The 15,718-nt window shown below is 37.3% G+C and overlaps 1 protein-coding gene across 4 annotated transcripts in view; it reads right to left on the reverse strand.

Moving 5' to 3' along the window:
- The window catches only part of Cped1 (cadherin like and PC-esterase domain containing 1), a 280,168-nt gene that overhangs the window by 14,494 nt on the left and 249,956 nt on the right, over nucleotides 1–15,718 (reverse strand). For 2 of the 4 annotated variants that reach the window (XM_021237581.2, XM_004856454.3), the window contains exons 19-22: nucleotides 12,794–13,014; nucleotides 12,436–12,537; nucleotides 11,953–12,040; nucleotides 6,624–6,770 (exon numbers count right to left, since the gene is read on the reverse strand). In XM_021237581.2, the coding sequence (XP_021093240.2) occupies nucleotides 6,624–6,770; nucleotides 11,953–12,040; nucleotides 12,436–12,537; nucleotides 12,794–13,014 (558 nt within the window). The remainder of the gene's footprint in view (nucleotides 1–6,623; nucleotides 6,771–11,952; nucleotides 12,041–12,435; nucleotides 12,538–12,793; nucleotides 13,015–15,718) is intronic. The other 2 variants (XR_002386701.2, XR_002386702.2) reach the window with 2 other exon arrangements.

A 15,718-nucleotide genomic window follows, 5' to 3' on the forward strand; every position in this document is an offset into this window, starting at 1 on the left:
GTACTGACCTTCAATCAGCTAATGGAAAATTTTAGAATTGACCTTAAGATGATGAAATGAATAATGATCATTTTATGTAGAATGAACTGCCTGCAAACTCTTTCCTTAAAAAGAGGGGTAAAGGAAAGGCAAGCAGTGAGTAAAGAGCCAGCAAAAGATTTTAAAGGATAGCACCATATTTTATGTCTTCATTCCCCTGATCATTCTATTACCTTGACAAGGGCCTGATCATCTTGTGTAAATTAACTTGAGTATTTTTTTTTCAAGAGGAGATACATTCAGTCCTCAGATTCAGTTAGATACCCCTTCTTGGAGTGGTCACAATGGCCTCTTTATATCTCCAACACGACACCTAACACAGTGTGTTTCATTATATGGGTTTATATGCTTACCCTTTGTAGCAATATCTTCAGGGCAAAAAATGTGTTTTATTTATTTTTGCATCACTAGTGTTTAGCTCAAGAACTGGACTCACCAAACAAATGTTGGATGATGAGGTGGGAGAATAAACAAGGTCCAGGCAATTGAAGCAGAGACTAGGCGAAAGACTTGGAAGAATATTTAGCATGTAAACAAGATTTGGTAAATGGCTCATTGAGGTTGTTAGGGGCTGAAGAAGCATAAGCAAAAGTTAAGGATGGCTGTATTTTTTAAATGCCGCTGCAATGGAGTATATTAACACATACCAGAGGGGAACAAACTTTAACGTAATATTAATTCTCCCTTTGGGGCATGGTGCCTTTGAAATGCTATAAGGCAGTGGCAGCAAACCTAGGGCACATGTGCCACAGTGGGCTGTTTGTATCATTAAAAGCTCTAAAAGGTTCACCATTATTGCTATAAGGTAGTCTCCTAGCCCTACATAGACACTCAAAAATATCTGTTGAATAAATTGTCATTACTAATTTGTTAGAAAACAGCCATGTTAATTAAATTCTGGGATCTCCTAAATCAGCTAACTATATTTAGTTCATTTGTTCATTTCTCTTCAAAAGTCACTATTTCAGTATTTTACACAGATAAATTTAAAGATTTTTTTTACTCTGTTTAGTTAGTAAACTTTTAATATTTAAGGAGAAAGACAAAAGCATTATTTCTAAGCCACATAATCATTTGTTTATTTAAGATTAATAAAAAACATAGATTAAGATTAAATAATAATGGAAGATAATCTCTAACAAAGAACTGAAATTCCCTTTTTTTTCTTTCCATGGTGCCAGAATCAAAGGAAACCTGTTGGTTTTATTGCTGGGTTGTGGTGGCAGCTGGTTTTTGTTGGCTGAATCAAAAGCTGCAGTTATATTTGTCAGAAAATGAAGATATACAAGGTCTATACAACTGACTAGACTAATAATCATACAGCAATTCTGCAACTAGGTTTGGGCTGATGATATTACTGAATGCTTCCCAGGTTTTAGCGTTTTCCCAGTAGATGTTTGTCACATAATGAAAGGTGCCATCCAAGACCTCTCTTGGGCAACAGCTACCTGGATCCTTTTTGTTGCCCTGTGTAAACACATTTGGAAAACAAAATTCCATTTCCACCCACAAAGAGAAACACCTGCTTTTCTAATCAGCAGGAACTTTTTAGTCAAAATTGATGTGCACCAGTTGGGAAATTGTTTATGGATTCACAGTGGCAACGTAACTCTCTTTTGGTACCTTGACAGAAAAAAGCAACACTCCAAGACCTTTAATCTCACCTACGTCATTAAGAGTTCACTAACTCAGGCTTGTTATATCTATTGCAGAATTAGGAACACAAAGAAAATAAGCAATGTCAAAATCTTTATTGTAATGATTGTATCAATTCTCAGGTATCCTTGACTCTGTTGTGGGAATAGATATAGCCCACAGCCCACAAGATTCTCCTGACTAATACAAGTGTTTCTCATTCTTGCTATTATTTCTCCGTAAACTTTTGTAGGGAGAGGCAGGCTCATAAGCACAGGGCAAAAGCTGTTTTTCAATAGACTGTATGTCCTCTAATATGTTTTGCATGATATTGGTAACCAACTATTCCCTGACATTTGTCATCAAACCATTCTTTATATGGAGTTTTAAATTTTTTGACTATAATAAACTAACAACGTTTAAGATGTTTGGTGATGGTTTAAAAAGATTTTTAAAAATCAGTGTCATCATTAGAGACTTACTGATGTATCAGTGGTATAAACTGTCCAAAAATTAAACAGTTGTGCCAAAGCAGTGAATTAGTTTACAGACTTTATGATAAAGTGAGTCAATTGAGAAAGGGAAAGATGATGTTTTCGACTGTTTATTGTAAAAAGGCAAATGTTTCCAGAATCGTATTTTCAGCTCAAGCATAAAAATTTCAAATGGATAACCCCACTTGGGAAAAACTGAGATAATGCTGGGGAGACTTACGTAACTTGCCATCAAGATAGCATACATTAGAAATATAATTAAGAAGCAATTTGTACATAATTGTACACAAGTTATAAAATTAAATAATTTTTCCTAACATGCTCAAAGTATAATTTTGCAAATTAAAAATAGTTTTGTTGGAAATATTTATACACTAATATTTTAGTGCTGATGTTTCAAAGGGTCTTTTTGTGGTTTTCACATTCCAGGACATTTAGTATAAACCAGTTGACATTGTGGCAGGAGATATGTGTAATACAATCATGTGGGAAGGACATCTTCTGTTTTTAATTGGAGCCATGCTGAAAATCACTGGAGAAAATTTCCTTTTCAGACTTTCAGAACACTAAAGCTGAAAACGAAAAGCAGACACCCTCCCCCCATTAAAATACTAATTGAAGACACATTATATAAACATAAATAAATAAATAAATAAATAAATAAATAAATAAATAAGCCTTTTCTAAAACAGGCAAAACATCCCTGGTTTCTGTGCTGTCTTTCAAATGTCTCCATTTCTGTGCTTTTGGCAACCATCAGCTTGCTTTTGTGACCAACTGTGATCCTAGACTGGCTCAGCTGCAAGTTCATTGTTTCTTTCTCTTCCAAGCTACTACTCTTTTGTTTCTAAGATTTGACTTTTTACAAATAGGATAAGTATTTAATGGGTGTATATTCTCTTGTAGAAGCAATTAGTAGACACAGTATCTTACCAGTTAAGATACTGTTCTGCAACAGCATGGCCAAGCTTCACGCTGCTAGATCCAAACTTAAAATGTCATGTTCTCTACTGCCACTGCTAGCTCTCACTTCTCTAAGATGCAGTTCCACTGGTCAAATAAAGGAATAATGTGAAACCATCAGTAAATTATACAGAGTTAATGCAGTGTTAATAGCTTGGGGGATATTTGTAAGAATCTGGGGAACAAGATGAGATTTGATAATGAGACTGAAAAGAGATTTACAGAGAAACCTTAGTTGTCATCTCACTAGTGACCCAAACAATGAAAGCCCTTTGGCTTACAAAGGGAGCTGAACAAGACAGAATGGATGTATCAATATCTGATAGGAAAGTAAAAAGAGCCACTCTTCATCTCAGTGACTGTGGAATCTCCCGAGACCTGGACCCAAACAAGAATTTCCAAGAACCATCATATTCCAAGCAATGTCTGGATAAACTATGCAGGACTTTCAAAAGAGTGGACAAAATCCAGTTTGGCAAACCCTTGTCTCATCAAAAGAATTTTGAGATGAAAAAGAAAGAAAAGAACTACAAGAGTTTTCCAAATATGCTGATTTTCTTCTCTCTGGGGAATTGTTTCATCCTTGCTTTAAACCAAGTGATAAGGCATTCAAAAGGTCAGCTTGGAGAGCTAGATACATGTCTAGCTTCTAGTGTGTATTAAAACTGGTATGAGACTCTGTGGCTGTCAATCATCTTTATGAAGGCAGAGAGAATGAGAGAGCAAGAGAAAATCAATGGCTGCATTGAAAATTAATTGTATTTCCATCAACAGCAGATGAGTATTTCTGTAGACCAAATGAGAACAACTAAGTACAGCAAGCCTAGTGTCAATTTGCATAGTTTCCAAGAAGATACCTGGAGGAGCACTGTGACTTCCCACAGAGGGATGATGGACAGTTGGTTACAAGGGGCCAAAGAAAGAATCCAGTTGCAAGAGAGGTATTGCCTCCATCAAGAAGGCTGCAATCAGAAGATCCCAGTGAGGAGTCTTTTCAATTTAACAAAAGCACTCTTAAAAAAGGAAGAAGTAGCATGATATAGCTAGAAAGCATGTTGCAGAAGAAAAAAAAAAAAAGAGGAGCAAAGCAAAATGGGGAAATGACAAAATCCTCTGCATTCTTTCCCCTATTTTTTGAGACTCTGGCATCTCTGAGCTGGGGGAGGGGAATGGCATGTAGTTATGAAACCAGATGGGACTGGAAAGTGATAGGACCTTTTAAAGTTATGGGGGATCTACCCAAAATTTTATTTGAATGATAGGTGAAAATAATACACAGAAGAGTTGAAAAGACAGGAGGAAAAAGAGGAAAATGTTTTTTTTTTTTGTATTAAATTCTTTTATTGGTACATTGTAGGTATACAACACAATTACATTTCTCATTGGGAATTGTACCTTTATATAATGCATCTTGGTTCTTATTTTTTCCCCATTCCTAGCCCTCCCTTCACGCCCTCCACCCTTCCCTATTTACAAAGACTTTCTTTCCATTTTTTCCATTTCTCATCATTTTTTCCTTTCCCTTCTTTCCTTTCCCCTGCCCCTCCCACTACCCCTACCCCTTTGGAACTTTTCTTCCTATTTTACATTATTGATTATTCATTCTAATCATTGGTACATTTTAGGTATACAATATAATGACATTCATCATTGGAAATTTGCACCTTTACATAGTCTCTCTTGGTTCTGATTTTTCACCCTTGCCCAGCCCTCCCTTCAACCCCTCCAGTCCTCCCTAATTACAAAGATTTTGTTCCTTTTTTCCATTTTCTCATATTAATCCCATTCCCTTCTATCCTTTCCCCTAGCCCTCCCACTTCCTTCCCCTTTGCCCCTTTTCTTCGTATTTCACATTACCTATTATACATTTAGTCCTTATTTACACTTTCAGTTTCCCACACCAGAGAAACTATTTGGTATTTACACGTGTGTCCTATTTATTTCACTTAAGAATATTGCCTCAATGTGCATCCACTTAGCTATAAATGTCTCTAATTTCTCATTCTTTATGGCTGAGTAGTACTCCATTTTATTAAAAAAACACATTTTCTTTATCCAGTCTCCATTTGATGGGCATTTGGGCTGTTTCCAAGTTTTAGCTATTACAAACTGTGCTGCTATGAACATGGGTGCACATATATCCCTGTGGTATGATTCTTTTAATTCTTTGGGGAAGATCCCCAGCAGTGGAATAGTGGGGTCAAATGGGACTTCCAGTCCTAGTTCTTTGAGGTATCTCCATACTGATTTCCACAGTGGTTGCATCAGTCTACACTCCCACCAGCAGTGGAGCAGGGTTCCTCTTTCCCCACAGCCCCACCAGCATTTGTTATTGGTTGATTTCATGATAGCAGCCATTCTTTCCAGAGTGAAGTGGAATCTCCGCGTTGTTTTCATTTGCATCTCTCAAATGACCAGTGATGTTGAACATTTTTTCATGTATTTATTTGCTATTTCTACTTCTTTGTCTGAGAAATGTCTATTCATTTCAGATGCCCATTTTCGGATTGGGTCTTTAAATTTGGGAAGTCTGATCTTTTTAAGTTCTTTATAGATTTGAGATAGTAGACCTTTGTCTGAGGAAGAGCAGGTGAAGATTTTTTCCCACATCGTGGGTTGTCTCTCACACTGCTGGTGGTTTCTCTTGCTGTGCAGAAGCCTTTTAATAAGAAGAGATCCCACTTGTTGATTGTTTGTGCTAGTTCACAGGCAAAGGAGGTTTTGTTCCTAAAATCTCTTCCTACACTGATGTCTTCAAGGGTTCTACCTAACCTCTGTTTCAACTGGTTCAGAGTTTCTATTTTAATATTTAGATCTTTAATCCATTTTGATTTTAGTTTAGTGCATGGTGAGAGATACAGGTCTAGTTTTAATCTTTGGCAAGTTGAAGCCCAATTTTTCCAGCACCATTTATTAAAGAGGCTATCTTTCCTCTGAAAATGTTTTTCTGTTGTCACTTGAAGGGCCCAGCCTGCTTAATTACTGTTTACAAATAAAATCACTATTACCCTTGGGGGCAGAAAAAAATTACTCAAAATACAAGCCTTCCTGTTATGTATTGACTTAACCACTCATTAGTTTTGCACATGAAATAGTGTTGATTTTCAAGCTAGAGAGTTTTGTCACTCTCTTTGGATGAGATTTCTGATGGGAAGGCTTGAAGTCTGTCGGAGAAGGTAAATCCTCCCCAGGTTTCCATTGTCTCACAGGCACTAAACAGTAATCCCAGTTTTTCAGTGTCTATATGCAACTTTTTCAATACCTCATTCACACAGTCAAAGTTGTAATTACTCCATATGTTGGCAGAGTGATGAGGAACACATCTCCTGACATCATTTTTTCTTTTTTTTTTTTGTTACCAGGATGGAACTCAGGACCTTGTGCTTGCGAGGCAGGTGCAGTGTGACATCATTTTTGTATGTACAAAATAAAACAGACAACACAATTTTTAAAAATTAAAAGCTATAAACATCAGAGACCCAACATAAATACCTCATGGAAATGACATCCACAGTTGCCCTGCAGAAACTCTTTGTGTCGTCCCATTGTTATACTGAACGTGTCAACTACTTCATAGCCATATTGTTTTGCAGTATCCAGAATAATCATATTTTCTTTCCATAAGTTTTGAACTTCACTCTGTATTAAAGCAGAAGAATGATCATTTTAAGAGGATTATTTTATGATTTAATAACTCAAGGAGAAATCATATAAATATTTTCTTCTTAAAGAGATTGAGCATAATGTGAAAGGAAGAATTTCACTGAATTTTCTAGATATGTTCTAACTTTTTGAAAATTCAAAACATCAATGTAACTATTTATGAGTATATATAAAACAATACATAAATACCTAGAGGCACACAGATCTGAACTTTCCTTTCCATAAAAAGGAATTACATTTATTGTCCACAATAAATATCTAAAATTTTCAATTTAAAAACCAACATTTAAGAATCCCAAGTGTTAGGTCCATCTGTTTGTATTCTCATTCATTTAGTCACTTGAATATTAACTGGAAGCTGCTTTCTTCCTCCGGGACAGTAATACAGGAACAAATAAATTGTAGTATCTGCTCTTGAGACAGCATTAGAAAATAAGAGGAACAGATGTATAAAAAGCTAGTAAATCCTTTATTAGAGGAAAACATGCCGGGCTGAACTGAAAGAAGGAGGAGCTGTGTCCAGAGCAGGGGGGAGCTAAAGGGCGGGGCTTTGGGAGGGAGTTCCTGAGCAGCCTAGAGTGAGGCTTTCTAGTCAGAAGAGAAGAGCCTGCTTTGGGGAGCAGCAGAATTAAGTGAAGGCTCCAGCTGCTGCTACTTGGATTACATTCCTTGCCCACCCCGCTCCTCATCCTGGACGTGGATGGAGCGTGGCTAGAGACCTGGTTTAGGTGCACTCAGTCAAGGGGAGGATGTTGTGGAATGGGTCTGCAATGTCTGCCCAAAGCTTGTGGTCAGAGGAAGGGCTTTTGGAAGGTGACTGGATCATGGGGGTGTTGTACTCAGCTGTGTATTTATCCATGGATGAGTTCACAACTAAATGTGCTGTTGGGAGGCAGGGCCTGGTCAGAAAAGGCAGGTCAAAGGGGTTTTGACTGTGAAGGGTGTATCTCTCTCCCTGACTTCTCTACTTTCTCTGCTTCTTGGCTACCTGTCACGGGCATCGCTCCACCCCGAAGCAGGCCATTCCCCCAAGCCTTCCTGCCTTGGAGCCAGCCCAATATGGACTGAAACCTTTAACACTGGGCAACATAAACTTTTCCTCTTTTAAGTTGTGGGTGCTGAGTACTTTTTCCCAGTGACGAAGAAAGTGACTAAGACAGAGGGGAGACTACTAACTACTCTAGCTTTAGGACTTAATGACCTGGCAAAGAGTTTCCCAGAAATTACCTGTAATTTCCTACCCAATTCATCCTTCTTGATATTTTGTACCAAACACATTTTACAGTCAAACACAGTTTCTAACACATACTAGGTGGGCAGAAGAGCCCTGGTGCAGGACTGAGTGATATGCATTGGCTGCTATGGTCTGAAATGCTTTCTGCCTCTTCCTGCACCCTTCCCAGCCTTTCCCCCTATTGCAGTCTCTCATTGGGCCAGTTGTGTCTTGCTGTTGATTTTGGAGGAGCCAAGCTAACACAGGGAAGAAATTGCACTCCCTTTTCCCTTTCTAAAGGGCAAGTTGAATTTTTCACTTTTCAGGTAAAAAAGCAAAATAACTTGCATTTGGTAATGCAACTGTAAGGTCAGAAGAACCAGCACAAATACATACAATTTTCTGTCTTCTTCACTGTGCTTGCATACTTATTCTTACATGACATTCAAAGAAGAATGTTTCCCTTAAAATAGTAGTGGTGAATAGAAAAGGCTTGCTCAAAAGCAATCTGGAGGGAAAGAGACACGCAAATTTGCTCGGGGCCTCCAAAGGCACATGAAAAGTGAAATTCGATATATTCAATAGCGTGTGTAGGTTTCTTCCTTTCAAGTTCAAGTATTTTCTCAATTCTAATGTACCTAGTTATGAAAGGTATGTAGAACTTTAAGTGGTTTCTAGAGAAAATTTTCTAGAGAAAAATCACTTCTATGGGAAACAGAAATTTGGATGCATGAGGGGAACAGAACAGTGTTCTTGGGATTGATGTGTATGAGGGAGCAAAGTGTGAACTGTGCGAGAGGAAGAACTTGATTTGTAATGCAGTAGCCACGGAGGCCCTCCCTAAATCCACCTAGAGTTCTAGAGCTGGGATGACTCTTTCTGGGTCCTCTGGTAAGGAAAAGTACTGAATATTAGCACAAAGGCAGGTACAAGTTGAGTCTCTGTAACAAAAGAAAATTCCCACCATGAATCAAATGTAAGTCATCAGTGTAACAGGAGAATGTATTTCTCAGACAAAAAGGGGTGCATCTAAGGTATACAACAAATTCATTCATTCATTTGTGTATTTTTGAAGGGTCTCATATGTGCTAAGAATTGTTTGGCATTTGGGACCACAGAGTGAGCCGTGCAAGCCACCTGCTCATCCTTACATCCTTGCTGTCACAGATTACAGGATACATGGACAAGCAAGGATTGTATGTGTTGAGTGACAGGAGGACATAAGACACTATTAAAGGAGCTCATGGAAGGAGGAGCCAAACTAATCTAGTGTGTCCAGAAAGCCCTCCCAGAGAAAAGAGCATGTAGATTAAAACATGAAGGGTGCCTGGAAGTTATACAGGGGAGGGGGTTAGGACAGATGGTTCTAAGCTGAGGCAACAGTGATTGCAAAGGCCTTGAGGTGACTGTGAGCTTGGTGTGCTGGAGAAGGGAAATTACTCAGCTTGACTGAACTCCCTGGTCTTATGTGTGTGCACATGTGTGTATAAGTTTTTAGAGCAAGAGATGTAAGATGAGCCCACAGCGGAGGGGAGAGTGGCCATGTGAGCATGTGATGAGGAGTTATGTTCTGCTTTCACTTGCTATTATCACTTTCTCCTTCTAACTATGTTTTCTTCCTCCTCATCTCTCCTTTTGTCCTCACTTCATTTGAAAAGACTGAGGAGCACCAGCAAAGCTCTGGTAGTGGGCATAATCTTTATTACAGTTCTGACACACAGTGCATATGAAGAAGTAGTTGCTGAGATGAGTGGATTGTGAATTAGTATCTTAAATATGAGCAGGGCAAAAAGTGCTCCAGGTGCTGAAAAGAGTTGCAAGCAAAAAAAGCATAATAGTGCTACTGGACTCTTCAAGTAGGAATTAAAATCTTGATCGATATGGAGATACCTCAAAGAACTAGGACTGGAAGTTCCATTTGACCCAGATATTCCCCTGCTGGGTATCTTCCCCAAAGAATTAAAAGAAGCATACCACAGTGATATATGTACACTTATGTTCACAGCAGCACAGTTTGTAATAGCTAAAACCTGGAAACAGCCCAAGTGCCCATCAACTGCAGACTGGATTAAAAAAATGTGTTTTTTTTTTTTATAAAATGGAGTACTACTCAGCCATAAAAAATGAGAAATTAGAGACATTTGTTGCTAAATGGATGCACATTGAGGCAATACTCTTTAAGAGAAATAAACAGGACACATGTGTAAATACTGAATAGTTTCTCTAGTGTGAGAAACTGAAAGTGTAAATAAGGGCTAAAAGGTATAATAGATAATGTGAAATAGGAAGAAAAGGAGCAAAGGGGATGTGTTAGGGGTAGGGGAAAGGAAAGAAGGGAATGGAATTAATATGAGAAAATAAAAAAATGGAAGCAAAACCCTTGTAAATAGGGAGGGATGGAGGGCTTGAAGGGAGGGTAGGGGAAGGGGGAAAAAAGAACCAAGAGAGATTATGTTAAAGGTTCAAATTTCCAATGATGAATGTCATTATACTGTATGCCTAAAATGTACCAATAAAAGGATATACAGTTTTTAAAAATCACAATATTCAGGAGAGAGAGGGAGGGGAGGGAGAGGGAGGAGGAGGGAGAAGGAGAGGGAGAGGGAGACATTTAAAAAAAATCTTGATGGATATTCTTCAAATAACATAAAAAATAACTAACTCATAACCCATAGCAAAAATTATCAAAAGTGCCCCCTCCTGATCCCCAGTAATCTTAAACTCTTCAGCTACTCCAGGTGTTAAATGATTTACTCATTTTAAATTACCTTAACCTCTGCTGCCACCAGAATGCTGAACTTGGAGGTTTTATGTAGGCCACTTTCTACCAATTCTCCTGTTTTTACATCTTAAAAGATTTGGCATTCAGGCAGATGAAATTTTGAGAAAGGAGAGGGAGATCCTGTATTCTATGCTGGGAAAAGCTAAGAGCACTCAACACAAACACAAAAGTAAATCTTAAGGTCCTTCCATATTTTTTTCTTTTTTTTTTCCTTAAATTCTTTTATTGGTACATTTTAGGTGTACAATATGTTTACATTTATCATTGGGTGCTTGTACCTGTACATGATGTATCTTGGTTCTTATTTTTTCCCCATTCCCTGAAGGTCCTTCCATATTAAACGGATAGTTTCCTGCCTGCCCAATTCCCAGTGCTCCCCTGAACCATGACTCTGCAACTGCACACAGCCCTTGGACTGTTCATGGACTCTGCTCACTTGAGTAGGAGCATCTGGTTCTCTGACTTCTGATGTCGGCTTTCTTTTTTGTTCTGAGGCCTCTATGAGTGCTGAGATGAATTTACTATCTTCTTTAAGAACTGATCAGAGGCCAAGGTCTTCACTTATGAATATACAATTAGAGGACAAAACAGATAAAATTTCAAAGATAAATTATTTTAAAGTATTCATCTTCAAAAAGGTCACTCTTTCTCCAAAGACGCATTGGTACTAACAGTTTCATTTGCGGTTTCAGTAAGAACCTAAAGAAAGGAAAGCCTTTTAATGTTGCCTTGAAATGTGCATGAAACACCGGTGGGATACAGATACTTAATCTCTCTCATCTATGCCTCCATTCTTTATTTTGCATAGTTGACACCTCCTTTCTTGTTTTGTTTTTTTGTTTTTTGTTTTTTTTGCTACCAGGGATCAAACTCCGGTCCTTGCACTGTGGGGCAGGTGGCGGAACCACTGAGCTAAATCCCTGGCCCTGCCTCCTTTCTTGTTTAATGAACTCAGCACATTATTTACAAGCCATCTGTAGGTCATGGTCTCTTTGTCTCCAGGAATAATTATAACTGAGTTGAAATTTTAATCTCTAAGTATATGATCTCTTTCGGTTTTTATGAAAGTTGGTGAATATTATATAGTGTCTTTTGGGTAATTTCCAAGCAGGGATCTATATAAGAACCATGAGGTTCTCATGGCCTAGAAGCAATGAGCTTACCTGTGTTAAGTAATGAACTCCATCCACTGGCAAGTGAAATCCAATTCCCAAAGTTTTGATGATCACTAGGATATTAAGTAAATTTTCCCTGAACAAAATAATTAAAATTCTAAAGTCACAAACTTCACTTGCATTATAGATGTTTAATTATATAAATAAATTGAACAGAATTCTTTTAGAATGTGATAAATGGGATATAGGATTAAATTCCCACTTTATAGATTTGATGTATATTAGGGCTACTTTTGTGGATAGAGTTTTGTGTCAGTAATCATATTTTGACCTGCATTACATTTAAAATTAGATACTGAGAGTCCTGTTGTGATTGAATGTGAAAGTATTTTGAAATATTTTAAACTAGGTTTTAAGTTCTTAATTTTAAATTACAAAATTTTCTTTAACATCTGGATCAAACTCAGTCATATCAATATTACCTTTATAAAATGTAGAATATTCATGACATTCATTGTTATATAAATTTACCTCTCCAAAACCTTGTGAATAATTTGCAGGTGATTGGAATTAAGCCACTGAACACCACCAACAACCAATACTGTCTGGCCAGTATTCTCTAGTGGACTTGATCTGAAATCCAGAAAGAAAAACAACACATGTTGCTTTAAAACAGATGGTGAACATTTTAACTGCATGGCCTCACATTTCACTGAACCATGTCTGGCTTCCTGATCACAGGACCTCCTTGTCATTTGTAACTCATTTTCAGCCACATTACAGGGTATCTAAGCTTTTCAGTACATTTGATATATAGTGAGCAATTATAACTGCTAGTAAAACATCAGTACATTGTGGCATTGTGCCTTTCATAATAGTTCCATTGTACCTTTGCAAGAGATGCTCAAGTGCTTTCTCAAATGTTGGTCTCAATGAAGAGCTTATCCAGAATTGGGGATAGTAGGAGTAACTGATCAGAGTCTTTCCACCATTGACATTGGGATATAGTTTAGTACCATGCACCTTCTGCCATTCCTGCAGTGTTTCATTCACTCTTTCGATCAGGTAGTACATGATTCCTCTGTTGGTTGAATCGCCAATGAAAATAATCTATAAATTGAAGAAAAAATTTGTTTTCAAATCTTATGTTTACAAGGTATATGAGTTAACCTAAAATACCTAATTTTTTTGAATACTCATATAATTATATGTCTAATTGAAAGATAGTCCATGAAGTTTAGAAGTAACACTCATATTCTCCCTCCAAGCATTTCATTTTCTTTTCTTCTGTATTGTTAGTAATGAAGTTATCTACTAACCCAACTAATGCATAAAGCTTTTCATTTCATGTTATTTTCAATTTCTCTATTTTCCTTATCTTCATTACTTTCTTATCTAATCAGCTAATAGGTTTTATTGATTTATGAAATAGTTTATGAAAGATATGGTAACTGAGAATCCAGAGGTAGTTCCTAGAGAAAAATATTACTTGAAAAAAGAAACACAGGTTCAGAATCTGATTTTTTAAACCACATTTTGCAACCTAGGTTGCATAGCCCAGTGCCATTTGCTCTCCAGGAAAGTCTCCTACACCCATCACCTACTTCCTATACCTCCAGCAGAGCCATATTGCTGGGATAAATTTTCAAGTGTCTAGTTCTAGTCATCTTACTTGAATGCTCAAAATTTTTATTTGCTCTCCATTTTTTACAGAATCAAGTCTGAATTATATAGGTTCAGGTGACATCTACTGAATTTTTATTGCATATCAGGCTTTCTGATGTAGAGATCTCCAGAGATGAAGAATGAGACTCGGGAAGATTGAAGTCATAAATCTAAGAAATAGTGAACACAAAACTCAAATCCAGGTTCTTTGACTTCAAGTCCAGGGTCAATGGTCCATCCTCTCAATACAACTCCTCAAGTAAGCATGACAGACTCCTACTTTTTCACTGACCATGATTTGCCCTCAAGAAAGAACATCTGTTTTTCCTTGTTTTAATCCATCTGCCTTGAAAGTTTCTCCCTCTGCAGTCTCACCTGTCCACCTCCAGACCCAACACAAATGGCATTTCTACCAAGAAGTCTGCTCCAGTGATCCTAGAATTACCTTCTCTGTTCTCTGTGATTCCATACTATATTTTTATTTTCATTATAGCGTTTATTAAAGCCTACATGAAATTATAGCCATTTGAGTTTGTGTCTTTTTTTTTCTCATAACTTATAAAGAAGTATTTGAGATCAGGGTTAATTTCTGATTTTAATTTTCCTCACAGTACCATGCATGAACTTTAAAAATATTTACTGAATTGAAAGTGACAGGGACTTTGGCCATAGACAATCTTCCTGAATGCCTTTTGATAAGATTTAATCTATTTCTCAGTCTTTTTCTTTTTTCTTTTGAGATCTCTTTCCCATTAGTCATACACATATTTTCTGCTGACTTTATTAGGAGACATTTCAATCATTTCCCAGTCACTTGGGCATTTGTCCATCCACAATGAAGTTAGTGAGATTTTGCAAAGTCTTACTCTTTTCAGTAAGTGTAGTGAAGTGGCTGTGTTAATAAATTCAGAAAGTTTCTTCACTTTGCCTTCAGATCCAATACTGCTTCCATAAATATGGCCAACCTACAATGACTAAGATCTCAAGGCCCCCTGTGAGCCTCTCAGTCATGTACCATTTGGGGTGGTAAAATTCCATTACACTAAGATAATTTGTGAAATAAATAGATTTTTTTTTTCTCATTGGATTTGACCTGTAACTTTTTCTGGCCTAGATTTCTGAGTTTTAAAGAAGGATTTTGAATCAGAAAGGATCTTAATTTTAGATATGAGGAAGTGTTCAACTCCATTTGTATCAATTTGTTAGGGCTGCCATAACATAGTACCACAATTGGTTGAGTGGCTTCAACAACAGAATCCATGAAACAGATTCAAACAGATATTCAGGAGATTAAAAACTCCTTTGAAAGTATGCACAGCAGATTAGGGGAATCTGAAGATAGAATATCAGATATAGAAGACAGGATCATGGTTAAGGACATGAAACAGAGATTTCTTAAAAATAGTAAGGGGGCACGAGAAATCAATCCAAAGCTGCTAGACGATGTAAAGACGAATAACGTAAGACTGATAGGAGTCCATGAAAAAACAGGAGAAAGTACAAATGACATAAAAAAACTGTTCACAGAAGTAATAGTGGAATACTTCCCAGACAGAGGTAGAGAACTGGACATACAGGTAAGTGAGGGATATAGAACTCCAGCTAGCCACGATCAAAAAAAATCTACACCTAGACATATAATAGTCAAGATCCCAGAAACCCAGCAGAAGAACAAAATCTTACAAGCAGTTAGAGAAAGGAAATAAATCACCTACAAAGGAGCCCATGAGAATTACAGCAGACGTCTTAACACAAACCCTCAAATCAAGGAAAGCCTGGAGTGAAGTATTTCAAGCCCTAAAGGAAAATAACTTCCAACCTAGACTGTTGTATCCTGCAAAATTATCTTTCAAAATCCATGGGGAAATTAGATACTTCCAAGACAAAGAACACCTGAGAAATTTCATGAACACCAAACCAGCACTACAAGCAATTTTAAACAATATCCTAGAAAAAAACAATGAAGGTCACAACTCCATGAGGCCCAACAGAGGGAAGCCATTAGGCAAGGTAAGAAACTAAAGGGAAAGGGGGAAAAATAAATAAAAGAGCCAACAGAAGTAAAACATCATGACAAGGATGAATCAATATCTATCAATTATAACCATGAATGTTAATGGCCTCAGTTCACCAATCAAAAGAAATAGAC

Source organism: Heterocephalus glaber, unplaced genomic scaffold (assembly GCF_053883595.1).
Source record: "Heterocephalus glaber isolate CG9 unplaced genomic scaffold, H.glaber_assembly_v1.0 deba00000546, whole genome shotgun sequence".
Lineage (NCBI taxonomy): Eukaryota > Metazoa > Chordata > Mammalia > Rodentia > Bathyergidae > Heterocephalus > Heterocephalus glaber.